The sequence below is a fragment of the Talaromyces atroroseus genome, assembly GCF_001907595.1.
Source record: "Talaromyces atroroseus strain IBT 11181 chromosome Unknown scaffold_3, whole genome shotgun sequence".
NCBI lineage: Eukaryota > Fungi > Ascomycota > Eurotiomycetes > Eurotiales > Trichocomaceae > Talaromyces > Talaromyces atroroseus.
The window spans coordinates 2355478-2369296 of NW_017971435.1; the positions used below are offsets into that span (position 1 = coordinate 2355478).

General features: G+C 47.5%; 3 protein-coding genes across 3 annotated transcripts; 1 reads left to right on the forward strand and 2 right to left on the reverse strand.

Annotated features, from left to right (window-relative positions):
* Positions 1-2351: 2351 nt before the first annotated feature.
* On the forward strand, positions 2352-3494 carry UA08_03848 (hypothetical protein; the record flags this gene model as incomplete). The annotated part of the gene is made up of 3 exons (XM_020266193.1): positions 2352-2447; positions 2602-3242; positions 3308-3494. The coding sequence occupies 3 exons, from the start codon at positions 2352-2354 to the stop codon at positions 3492-3494; spliced, it is 924 nt and encodes a 307-aa protein (XP_020121516.1).
* A 441-nt stretch (positions 3495-3935) lies between these two features.
* UA08_03849 (hypothetical protein) lies at positions 3936-7735 on the reverse strand (the record flags this gene model as incomplete). The annotated part of the gene is made up of 8 exons (XM_020266194.1): positions 3936-4169; positions 4240-4600; positions 4667-4751; positions 4816-6404; positions 6746-6998; positions 7210-7341; positions 7386-7604; positions 7675-7735. 8 exons carry the CDS (start codon positions 7733-7735, stop codon positions 3936-3938), a joined length of 2934 nt encoding a protein of 977 aa, XP_020121359.1.
* A 1444-nt stretch (positions 7736-9179) lies between these two features.
* Positions 9180-11243, reverse strand: UA08_03850 (hypothetical protein; the record flags this gene model as incomplete). The annotated part of the gene is made up of 1 exon (XM_020266195.1): positions 9180-11243. The coding sequence occupies one exon, from the start codon at positions 11241-11243 to the stop codon at positions 9180-9182; it is 2064 nt and encodes a 687-aa protein (XP_020121358.1).
* Positions 11244-13819: the final 2576 nt, after the last annotated feature.

Sequence of the window (13819 nt, forward strand, 5' to 3'; positions counted from 1 at the left end):
GGGGGGAGCTGTTCTCATTGAACCGTTCTATTAGCAGACAGGCATCGCAGACCAAGATACCATTCTTCAAAGGTAGAGTGAAGTAATTCGCAGACGGAGACGTACAGTAGAAAGGTAGCCAGGTGGCCGAAATTGCAAATGGGTTACACGCAACAATGATAGACCAGCAGCATCTTCGTGGCCCCGGCGGGCAGGCGGGAATGTCAAACCAGCTGACAACGTGCTCGAGAGATAGAGGATAGATGGGGAGGGGGAGGTGATAGATAGTCGTGGTGATGGGCAATGGCGATGCGAGGTGGACGGGAGAGGCGGAACAGGGAAGGAGAGCCTGAGAGGAAGGAAGGGACTGAGGCAGGTGCGTGCCTGTCTGTGCGCCGTCTCCGTCACCAGCCGGCTGTGATTGGCTGCGGGCAGCAGGACAAACTAGCAGGAGAATTGGAGGGGGTGGAACCCTATTGAGACTAGCTCATGCATTTGGCTTGGGGGCATACGTATGCTTCATCTCCTATTCTGCCTTCCCTTAGCCTAACATACACCTATATGTACCCTCTCTCTCTCTAGGCGTATAGGCATATATGTATATATATATATATCTTTATTTATATTATACACCGTACATGCTAGATCCTATACACTACACTGCTGGCAGCCAGCAAGACCCGATCTTATTGCAGTCTGTGCAGAGACGTTGTATGTTTACCTTTTTGTGGTTCCCTGATTAAGGGCGGGTAGCGGGTATTTTGGCCCAATCGGCCGGCCAATAGAACGCAGTATTTTAGTGGGGAGCCTTGCCCCGCGCTGTGAGTGGTCCATCGCGATCGGTATTTCAAATACGGCGATATGTTGTTTATTTTTACCTTTCTTCTAGATGCTTCGTTACATACAGAGAATATTTCGGTGTTAATACGTCAAATTGCTTACTCCCAATTGCTTTGATAGAGGCTTAAGCATTGCTGTTCTGTAATCAGAGCATTCCCCAAAGGGTGGTGGCATAACATGCAGTGAGACTGCAAGCACTCCATGTGACGCCGATCGTAACGGCACTTACACTTAGGGACACAGATAACACGCCTCCCGAGCCAATCGATTCAGGCGCTGCACATCACAACCAAGTTGAACCAACTTTTCGCTCTGCTTAGACTCTGCTGCTAGCTTGAATAGTGGGAATAAACGCCATGCTACCATGCAAAGTCTCTTACTACCAGACTCCAGCACGTAACGATCACTTTCAGTTAGAACTTGGCACTATCAACTAGTGTTACACGCTAATATATGCATCGTCAGATGGTGACATTATTGATGCCCGTTGCCAGACTCATATCTGTACGCACCAAAGCAATAATAAATCTACTCTGTATGTCCAAATAACCTTGGCTAGGGCCTTGATCTGCGGGCCTCAGGCATGGAATCCACGTGACCGTGACTCTGAGCTCAAGCGCTCTCAGCCAACCAGATCACGCCGCCACAGATGCATGTCTCAAACAACATCGAAGCATCGTCGATGTGTCTGTGAGCCCAGACGAATGGAGGACACTCAATTCCACTATTACATGAACTTAATACCCTTTAATGCATTTTTTTTATATTACCTCCCATCCAACTCCAGCGCTCCACAGCGAACTGTCTGAGAAATTGTCTAAGATATTAATAGAACTGTCAAGTAATGAATTATGGAGTAATCTAGGGCTCTTTTTTCATCCGGATGTAAGCAATGCAAAATTGGAAAGGATTTAAGGTGACCAATTGTCAAACGCCGGTCCACTAACTAATATAATAGGGGCGGAAATGACATAGTCATGTATCTGGGACACTTTGGAATAACATAGTGCCTAGTTGTGCAAACCGATTAATATTGTGCTCACTGCTCATCTCTAAGGTAGGGTTCGAGGTTAGACCTCGATAGCCACCCCCGAGGACCTCGTGTTGATGGTTTATTACCAAATTAGGCAATTCAATTACATCAGGATGAGCACGGTACAATTCTGTTGCGACATGAGTTTCTCCATACTCCTGGATACCTATACTGCTGTCTTGTTATGATGCGGGCTTATACTCGAGTAGTTGATTATTCATAGGGTCATCATACAACTATTGCAAGTGAGAAAGAGACGAAAAGAAACAAAGAACAACAATCACTTTCATCTTTAGTTTTTGATTGAGCCACTCATATAAAGAAGAGCGTTAATTCTTTCTTTCTTACCCCTTTTCCACAAATGCAGTTCTTGCCTTGGTATGACATACCAGTATAAATTCATGTATGTCAGCTCACTCATCAAATCGAGCAAAGGTACTATCCTCTATTTCTAACATGAAACTAGACAATATCCTATATGGAGACCTATACTTACAGCATGTGGTGGGAAGGCGAGGACATGAAATTTAACAAGCTGCAACGAGAGGTGTTTAAGAAATTACACGAGACCAAGGCATACAGCGACTTGACGCTGGTATGTGAAGACAAGCAATTTCCGGTCCACAAAGCAATTGTCTGCACACAATCCTCGGTACTTGCTGCAGCCTGCAACGGTCATTTCAAGGTAATTTGAGTTAACATTTCGTTGGGGATTAAGATAATCGTACCAGAGCGCTAATAGTATGCAGGAAGCATCAGAAAACCTCATCGAGGTGACGGAGTTTGATGCCGCTGCTTTGAATCGCATGCTCGATTTCATGTATCTGGGGGAGTACGAAGCCGAAGATACGGCGCATATCGACATCAAGACTGCCGTGGAATATCAGAATGACATTCTGAGTCCGGAATACATCGAACACAATTCCGATAATGACGATGACGACAACAACCACAACCACAACCACAACCACAACCACAACAACGACCATCATTATAAAAGCAGTAAAGCAGAACCCGATTTCAGCGAATGGACAGTCGACACCGAGTACAAAGCCGATGCCCTACTCGCCATGCTCGAGCCACACATTGGCGTCAACGCTATTGCCGATTATTACGATATACCACCGCTAAAAGACCGAGCACAAGCCATGATCTTCTTTATTCTGCGCACATCGTGGTCTGCAAGGGGGTTTTTGGGCGCAGTGGGAGAGGTTTACAAGACCACCGCTGACAAGCGTTTGCATAATATCATGGCCACGATGGCGATGGATCACTTGCACGAGCTGATCGGGATCAAGGAATTTGCAGATATGGATATTCCGAGTGCATTTGCAATTGACGTGATACGGCGCACTGGCAAGAGACTCAGGGAGACAGAGGATAGTTTTCAGTAAGTTCAAACACGGAGAATACACATCTATGTAATGGGACGTACCAATTGACCTCGGGAGGTAGTTTCGCAAAGGCCCGGGACCTGAGAGAGATTAACGAGAGTTTGAAGTCCGCCGTTCTCAAGATCGATGCGACTGCTAAATGTCGCCACTGTTCGGCTAAGTTCAGTGGTGTGGTCCGTGAGAGACACCATCCAGGCCAACATTCGACATATCTTGTCCGGTGTCGACGATGTGGCACTAAGCATTAGGGCTTGTCGGTTTTGAGAGCAACGTGAATCTGGGATCATGGCTTTTTAGGAGCAGAAGTTTGTTGCTGAAACCGTTGGTAACAAATATTAAACCCTAGATTGTTCAATTACGAATTGCCTTTAAGACAGACTATGCTTGTTCCATTCAATACGGATACTTGTACCATGGGATATGATTTCTTGGGTCCGGTACGGGTATCTGGTACGCTATGTTTTATTCCATGATTGAATCAAAACTTAATTCCTCGTATTTGTTCGCTTACACTGTACATGAACAACGATCAAAAATTGCAGGAGAAAAGGGAAAAAAAAGGGGGGGGCATAATATCTGTCGTAACTCGTCATAGTCGTCCCTCCGATGGCCATTGAATTTCGAATTCTGGTCGAATGCCACGGAAAAGAGAATAAATAGTAGATCACGTAAGAAGTAGGGAACAAATTTCATATCTCTCGGTAACGACGACGTGGACGTTGACCTTCTTCAATAATCACATCTCGCTCTCGAAACCGTTCGCGCGGTTCCCATAGACGTGGCTCTCGCGGAGGTGCCCTTTCAAGACGCAATGGAGGCGGAGGTCGTGGAAGCATCTCTCGCTCACGGCGTATGTCACGAATCCGTTCACGACGAAATCGTCGTATATCTCCACTAAGATGCACGAGCCTTTCAACGTCGTCCTATGAAAGCAATTAACCAAACTAATCAATGGGGCTCAAGACGGACGGCCGGCGGGGGGAGTGTACGCACATAACGGAGATATTCAAAGACATAATAGAAATGATCGGATTCTTCAAATTCATAGCCCATTCGCTCAATGGCTTCTCGAACAACAAGATCTTTGGCAATTTCCGTCCAGCGTCTATCGCGCTTGTCTCTGACTCCGGTGTATCTCCTGCCAACATGGGCTTCCTTTGGGATAAGCTCTCTTTTTCTTTCGCGTTCTTCTTCACGAATAATGATTTCCCGCTCTCGTCCATGACCACCGGGTATGCTTTGCTTGATGATCAACTCTTTGTCTTCTTCCTCGGGCAGAGAATGCCGTCGATGTGGAGGAGACATGCTTCTTGCTTTGTCTTGATGCTCGAAGATAATCTCCTCCGCATGTCCCCTGAGTGGAATCAATCAGTCATAAGAAAGAAAGAGGAAAGAAGAAACTGGTTTATGAGATCTATACCTAGGCTTTATCTCAATCTCTTCCGTCACTGAAGGCTCTTCGAGATTTCGTTGTTGAAGGGGCGGAATTGTCTCATAGCCTTTGGCTGTTAGTAAATTGCTTCGTAAAGTCATGCTAACGAACGAATGAATTGATATGCGCTATCTTACTATCTATGTGGCGATGATGAGTAATAAGCTCTTGAACAATAGGCGGTTTGCGTATAACAGAAGGCTCGGAGGACTCCGGTGAAGGCGATCTTTCTTCGTCTCTGCGAATGACGATTTCCCTATTGACGTCGTCTCTTCCTCCTCGATCTTCCTGTCGAATGATGATCTCCTCCTTCTCTTCTGCATGTCGGGAATGAGAACGGACCGGGCTATGGCGTGGACTTGGAACATGACGGGATTCAATTTCGTCCTCCCTAGGTCCACCTCCATCACGTAGAATTATTTCGTCTTCTTCAATTTTAGTACCTAGTGAGAGTCTTCGACCATGCTTGTCTCTGCGAACGAGGAACTCTTCACCGTCAACGTCAATCCAAGCAGCTGATCGTCGTCGCAGCACTGTATCATCTTGGTCTTCATCCCTAGCACGTGAAGAACGATGTCGCGCGCGAATTCGGACTTCTTCCCGATCGTCTTCCCGCACAGGAGCAGAGCGGTCGTGGTGACGTATGACAATCTCCTCACGGTCATCTTCTTTTCGAGGCGATGGACGGCGTTGATCTCTAGAAATTATTTCATCTTGCTCTTCTTTTCTGCTCGGTATGGAGCGACTTCGGCGACGTATGACAACATCGTCAACCTCATCGTCCCGTCGTCGACGGGGAGGGGATTCATCCTCATGGCGTACAACGAATTCCTCTCGCCTGCTCCGTCGATGCGGCGACCGCTCTCGCTCTTCAAATATGATTTCTTCCTCTCGTTGTTCTTCCCGAGGTAACAATCTCTCACGTCGTCGACGATTGGAAGAGCGATCTCGGTGACGAATGATCACTTCATCTTCCTCGTCTTCCATATTTCCCCGAGGGTCATCAAGCGGTGGAAGGGAATGTCTACGAACTCTCAACCTTTGGCGCTCGACGACATTTTCTCGATCCTCTCGTCGTGAGGGGCGATGGTGACGGCGAACAATGGCCTCTTCGTCTTCCTCTATCTCGCTGTCGGAAGTCTCGTAGCGCTTCCTATCACGTTCAATAAAAATATCTTCATCTTTTTTTGCTCGGCGAGGAGGTAGTGATCGATCACGCTTGCGAAAGACAACTTCGTCGCGCTCAATTTCCTCTCGAGGCGGCGGTGAAGAAACCCTCCGTTCCTCGAAAACGACCTTTTCTTTTTCGCGTGGTCTCCTCCTGCGGTCGTCCACCTCGGCAGACACAACATCTTCTTCACCCCTAGACACTCTTCTAGGACGGAATCGAGGTGGCGAAGTCCTGCGACGGCCGTAAACCTCCTCTGTCTCTCTTTCCAAACTCAAGTCATCTTGGCGGTCTCTATCACGGTATCGAGTGGGTAGGACATCCTCACGGATAAAGCCAGGAGCAGAGCGATCGCGCTGATGTCGCCGTACCACCCGTTCATCAATTTCGCGGACTGGGGGTGGAGATCGTGCCACGAAATGGCGCCGAGGACCAAATTCTGGGTCAAAGTAGCGGTCATCTCTGCTTCGTCTTCTTCGATCGACTTCTTCATAAAAGCTATCGTCCTCATAGACCTCATCAGGATGATCTTGCCGGGGCATTGCGATCTTTTTTCGACTGTTTTAAGGATAGCAAGGAGCAATCTCAAAACGACCTTTGCATTTGGAAGTAAATGATTTGTTGTGAGCGGATGCTAAACAGTAGTAACGCTCGGAAAAGAAACGATGCAAAACATATGCTATAACATGAAAAGGAAACATCGAATAGAAAGAAAAACGACAGAGCAAGTTGATGCAAGCGCAGATGTTGGAGAGTAAATAAGGCCGTGGTGGCTGATGTCATTTCTTTAGCTTCCCGGCCCCGCGATTTAGCACCCAAGGCTCCCTCTAGCCCTAGCCCTAACAACCAGTCAGAGCAGACAGGGAACAAAATTGCCAATCCTCAAGAAGACGCAAGACTCCCTCTTGTGAGGCATGTCTTGTTCAGCATTCAAGTCGTGCTGTACCCATGCTTTCAGAAGCAGTTTCCTCAGTGATACCAAGCTACTAGCGTTGACATTGCCTATGGTACGATTCACAACATCGAGAACTAGGAGTCTCCTGCTAAAGTATGCCTGCAACGATATGTTGGAAGCCTTGTTGAAGTCCCATTTCGATTTGTGCAGAAACCCTAAGTGAACTCGAAGCTTTACCGACAAACTTGGTAGCCTGCCTTTGGTTTCCATTTTTAAATATATCAGCCCAAGCTATGAGGCTATTGAGTACTGCCTGGGAGGACGGACTGTCGTCTAAAAGGGCTAATCGAGCAATGATACTGCGAAGATTTTGCAGGTCTATGCCAAACGCCGGAAGACATGGTAATACAATGGAGAAGAGTTATTAGTCAGTATGTACGTATCGAAGTGGCGTTTTCGCAAACTTACAATATGGCACCAGTTCCAGCTCACGACCTTCTAAACCAGCATGATTTGATAGTGATAGACTCGGAGCTAATACATAGGCCCCGACGGATTTGGCGAGATGGACGTGAGCATCTTTGGGTCCATCATATCCACCTGTATCAAGTTAGTGTCTATGCATCTCAACGTCCTCCAAATACGTATTGATAAATTCGAACTGGTTGCTTCCAGTTCCTTTTGGCAGAGAATACCGCTGGGGCTGGCCCACGGCGGCTCTTCTCCTATCGTTGGCTCTTGGCCAGGATAGGCGTATACGATGTCGTTGGCATGATCGTTTCGATCGTCGACAGTTATGGCAAACCGGACTAGCCCTGTCACAGGCAATCTTGCGCTCTGCATGTCGGCAAAAGCCTTAGTCCCTTTTTTTTTTTTTTTTTTTTTTTTTTTTTTTTTTTCACACTATTCCCGGTATCTAGGTCGGTGGCTTACCTTTACATGTTGAGCAGGCCGTGTCAGACGCAGCATGGACGAGGTCAGAATGACTAGGCATTTGGAGATGACACACCCGCAAGTCACAGCTGGTATGACAATCAACATGTAAAGATATGACAAGACTTTGCGGGAATTGCAAATCCCAAGCTGGTCCTATTGCAACTTAATCGCGAGTCGTTGCGATTACAAAGCAGGCTATGCTTGATTCGGAAACGAGGCAAGAAAGAGCGAATCTACAGCCAACGTGACTAATGTATTTGAAAGAATCGATACTGAATTGAGCGGAATACTAAATCTGCTTATTCTAGAGGGCTAAGTTTACTGTTATAGTGCAGTTGATTGGAGCAAGACTTTCTTCCAGCTGTCTATCAACTGCAAGCTTTGAAACCATCTCGCCACATTTGGATACTTATCAATCACATCCCTGAGACCGATGTCCAAAGCCTCGACACCGTATGACAGATGATACAAATCAGCCAAGGTGATCTCATCCCCAGCAAGGTATTTGTGCCTTGCAAGGATATTCTCATATACCGCAAAATTGGCGTCAAGCAGGCTAATATTCTTCATCGCTAAGGCTTCGTCTGATTCACCAAGCTGTGCCCTCCTGCTCTAGTCAGTCAGTAATGAATTTTCTTCAAATACGATCGGGACAGGATAACCCTCACTTCTTAATCAGTTTCTCCCAGACCAACCCGTATACCGGAACGTCAAAGAAGTTCACCTCAATAGAGCAAGCCTGCTAAAACAATCCATATTCAGTCAAGGCTCTCTCGTCAGGCATTAGCTTTGTGCCCTGGTCTCTGAATTTCCGTGCGATATACTGGCAGATGGCCCTGCTCTCATAAATGAGAAATCCGTTATCGTCGAGCAGGGGGACCTTCCCGAATAGCGCCTTCACAAGATAGGAAGGCCTGCGTTGCTCGCCGAGTGGGGAGATTTATGATGATAAGCTCGTAGTCTGTCACATTCTTTTCGGCGAGCGTGACGAGGACGCGCCTGGTGCAGGATGATTGGGACATTCCGTAAAGTTTGAGAGGCATGGTTCCAGTTGGATCTTGCACCGAAGTTCGTAGTGAAGAAGAGAAGAGAAGTAGGAAAGTAGGAAATGTATTCTGCATCGATGTTTGGATCTCGGGTCGACATATTTATAAGGAGAGCACCAGCTTATCAATCAAAGCTAATGCTCGCAGCTTCTTGCCTTGCTTCTCTATGGAGCATAGCTACCTTGAGTTAGCAGCTCCATCACTGAAACATATTTCTCTCCATATGGTCTCTTCTGCAGCTCGCGTTTTGTTGCCACTCGTCTTTATTCGGTTAGCTAGCGATCCACCGGGGTTAAGATGCACCGAATGAGTTCATGATATTGGCCTTGACTTCTCAAAAATTTGGTCATCGTTCGAAACCTTGAGATCCTCATCCCTCAATACATGATGAGTACGGCGTTGCATGCAAAAATATTCCTCGTTAGTATGGGCCCTAGAAACCAACTATATACATTTTTACCCAAAAAACAACTGCTTCTGACCCTTCTCTGGCTTGGAAGCTGATCCTCGGGACCGGCCTGATCCCGTCCTTTTGCGATCTGGAATTAACCGTCTGGATGATTGTTGAGCAATTTTTCGTGAAGTCTGATCTGCTCGTACCTCTTGAGCTTCGAGGTCTTTGGCGAAATGCCAGTCGTCGTGTTCATCACGTTGATCCTCGGTAACCTCTTCATTACATCGTGGACACGTATATGAGCCATAGATCTGGCTAAAATCCTCAACATGCATTCTGGGAGCAGTGGGCGTATTGCTTGCGCCAGCAGCATCCAAGCTTGGCATTTCGTGGGCTGAAAACTCTGACTGCAGCTGATTCTCCAAGTCCTTGTCTGCAACAGAGTCAATCAACGATGGAGAGCTTCGCTTGAAGAATTCTCCAATACCCTTGGCAGTAGTAGTAGTAGTAGTAGTAGTCTTCCTCATTTTGGTCGGTCTGCTTGTGTCTTCCAATGATTCGGCTATCATGTCCTTCGGAAGCGATGAGTCCGCGTGGGAAATGGCCGGCCCTGCAGTGAAAAAGCTATCTATGGCTCTATTGTTAACTGGCCCGTCCTCGAATCCACCCACGCTAAGTGACAAATTCGCACATGGCCATGCTCGTGCTTCGGCGATGACCTGATTCAACAGGCCGCTTGCCAAATCAAACAGAATATCCTCTGTAATCATTCTCCCGCCAGGAATCGGCGACTGCTTTGATTGTACTTGTGGACCCTGGCGATGATGCAGAGTGACCGACTTTGGTCGGCGTCTATGTTCTAAGAGACCATCCTCGACCAATCTGTTGTAGAGATCAGCAGCGAATATTCGCAGCCATTTTTGTGCCTGTTCCGCCGAGTTGATGCTAGGGCGGAAGGATTTGGCTGATAACATGGACTTGATCTGTATTCTAGGGTTGACCTCGCTATCATCGATACCTCGAATGATATTGTACAGCCAGACTGCAGTGTCATCATCTAATCTGGCTTTGAATTGCTCAATTGATACATTCAACAACTGCTTGACCTCTTCGGTTCCGAACTCATTACTTATTTGCTCCCCTAATTTTCCTCCCAGCATTCGGATCTTGGTAAACTGGAAGCCCCCCAAGAATTTCTGGATTGCGCGATTGCGAATGATCGTTTGCTTGTTGGGTTTGTTACGTGCGCTTCCTAGTTTGGACATCATTTTGTTCCGAGCGATGCCGGCGGAACATGTATAATTCCATTTATTCCAAATTGCATTGCGGATGGATCGTATAATCTCGGCGCCAATGAACATCGCGATATCATCCCAATCAGGGTCATCCTCTTCGGCTTCCTGGTCGTCTAGGTCAAGTAGACCGTCATCCGGGGACCACTCTAGTGCTGTTGTAGGAGGTGAAGGCAGTTGAGTGTTTCTGTCAGATGCCGTAGGTTCTCTTCTGAGCTCAGGATAGCGTTGATAGAAAGTAGCGTAGACTAGCGATGACAAATCAATAAAGACCTCATCGATAGAAGCCTTCTCGATCTTTGCGGCCTGGAATTCCACCAAAGGAGCAAGCTCTCCGGAAGACAGAATTTGATCTCTCTGTTTTGCGACTTCCTCTTTGATCGTGCTCAAGATCTTGCGCGATTGTGTTCGGTAGGGATCCAGAGAAACCTTGTCAGTTTTGATGTTGGTGGAAGCATCATCACGATAAGCCCATGTTCCCCCTTCACCTTCTCGAAACGTCGCAACATGCTGGAGCACTAATTCTGGACATTTCTTCTTCGCCTCAGTGGCCGATAACATCCGAGTAATTCCAAAGGGACGCGCGGCGTAGTTGATGGCGATGAGTGACTCCCATTGTTGAACGGCCAAAGGTGTATCCCGCGGAGTACCAAGGCGAACCATCTCACATTGTGCATAGAAGGCATCGAGATCAATGTGCGCAATGACCCTCAGAGGGCTTGATGGCGAATTCTGGCGGAGCTGGTGAAGGTGACGAAAGGTGTAGCGAGACTGTTTCAACGTGGTGTCTGGCGAGGACTGGACAAACGCCGATGGGGAGGAAGAACGCGGCATGCTTCGTATCCGATTGGCATGGTGAATATCTCAGCTGGCTGGAAATCGGAACATCACGTTGCTGTGGTCCCATTCGACAGATGGCACTCGATAAATGAGCTGGTGGAGGGTTGGAAAGCACATCTGCGGTTGGTGGGAGCCTGAGGCAGAATAGGATCCGCTTTTCCGGCATAAACCCAATCAAATTGCAGCATCTTCTACTTCAACAGCGACATGAAGGTATGAGCCACAGAGAACACCACCGAAATGGCCAATATAAACAACTTTCGTCTGCAAGGTATCCTGGAAGGAAAGCGCACCAGGTAATCCTGGTTTCAGCCATACCACAACGGAGAAAACTCCTTAATCTATACATGTAGATTCCGCTCTTAGCCGCCATCTGCGATACTGTCGCAGCAGAAGCGCCTTTTCCCTTGTAGTCAGGCCAAAACGCGATGTGACTCAAGGGTAATGGGATGTCATCGTTGTCTCAAAAGAAACATCTCTTGCTCTTATCAAACATTCTATCATCCTTGGATGGAATCAAGATCTTACACGAACGCACCCAACCTTAGAAGGCAGGAATCAGATTTTGGTCGAAGAGGATCCTTTCAATTGGTCTTACCCTTTTCCCTTCTTTGCATCGGATCCAGTCGCCCAAGAAGATGTAGCGATTAGCCATCCCGCAAGCCTTAGCAGATCATTAACCAATGGCGTCAGTGTTCCTACTTCGGAAAGCGAGCTGCCCTCAAAAGTATCTGGACCCAAAGTATCTCATACCATCAATACGATGATAGCTTCGACAATGGAGAAGGGAGGGAAACAGGCATTTTACGGTCATATCCAGGCTGGCAGCGAGAGGAGAGAACTTTCCTCCATTCATACAACATTACTTTAGAGCAAACAAAAGCGGTCAGACTCTGTTGCTTGCTTTACAAGATATAATGTCTATTTCGGAACCTTTCATAAAATGTTCCTCGGACATTGTCGATAGCATTCACCAAGAAAAGAGACGAATACTTGAACAATCTCGTGCTGGCGAATTGGGGATCGAGGACATCCTTGTCTCGATCCAGGCTCTCGCTATATACCTGGCAATGCGTATTTCTATGACCAAGAGGATAGTAGCCTCGTCCAAGCGCTTTGGCATATGTGCTCACAAATGACAGAGGAGGGAGGTAGACCTCTGGATCTCTCGAGTCATTTTGTAGTTCGGATCGTCGGACCAGAAGCAAGGATCCCCAATGGTACTTTGTGTGCGCGAATTGGAATGTGCAGGGGCTGATGGCTCGTATGGATGAAGATGAAAGACGGACCCGGCATTCAAGGCGGCGAAAGCGTAAGTCTCGTGTATCCGTCGGCACTCAGCCCAGGCAACGAAATAGTATAAATGAATGAACAAATATCAAAATCCACATTCGTTTTGCAGAGTACACACACACACACATACACACACACAAACACAGAGTACGATATCTGGCCAATCAAACAGCGTTGTCCAATGTCGACTCAACCCTGGTTTTTCCTGCGGGCCGGACCGACCACAGTCCCGTGACAGTTTGCTTTGTTTGTGTCAGGCCACATCGCAGATCCATCTGTACTCCGTAGTCCGTACTCTGGAGAGCACATAATAGTACTATAGAAAATGTATGTATCCATCATCAAGGATTGGCAGCATGGAGATGGGAGAATCTTAGGGACGCCTGCCGGTAGCCCGACCATGCTCCTTTGGTGCTAGCCTCGGTGCGAGTTGGCAGGCGGGCCAGTCGATGCCCAAAGCTGCGTGCGCATTACGGCCCAACAGCCATATGATACAACTATCATGATGTAGAATGTTCACCGTTTTTTTTTTTTTTTCCCATTTTATGTTGCCATGCTGTCCTTTTCGCTTCGGATCTTTTTGCTAGTGTCTGTCTGACCTCATCAGCCTGTCCGACCTCACGCTTTCTGGGGCTGGCTGAGTGTAGCATCTCAAATGGCAAATGCACATGTTTCGAGGCGTCAGCACACTCCATTAAGTAACATCCACTAATGGCGTCGCTGAAATCAGGGCAGTCGCGAAGCATATTAATGATTTAATGTGGATATCGCGGTTCTTGTTTGCCTCTCGGCGACCTTTGACTCCCAGATAATTAGACGCTTTTAACTTTTAGAACAGGGAGATCCAGACTTTTTGCAGTGACATGCAGATAACACCGCGGCCTCACTGGCCACTAGAACACCTTAATACCAGCAAGCCATCCCGTTGCGTTGTTCAAGTGACGGATGATGATTCGTAGATACTGAGGGACCAGGCCGGTTTCTTCACGACAGTCTTAGTAAGAAGGGGCCCCGGCTCGGCTAAACGCGTGCGCTTCGAGCAAACAAACAAACCGCAGTCGATGGCAATTTTGAGGACATCCTCGTGCGTAGTAACAGAAGCAAGGGAGCGACAGGCGATTGGCCGTGCTCGCTTTAATCAGCAAGCATGAAAACAAAAAAGAATCGGCACAGTCGTGGCACCAAAAGGCAGCAGCAGGCCGGTGCAGCCCAAAGCCAGCCCAATATCCACTCAGCCGCCCACAACGATCGTGCCTTCTTCTTTCAGTTTCGCCCCC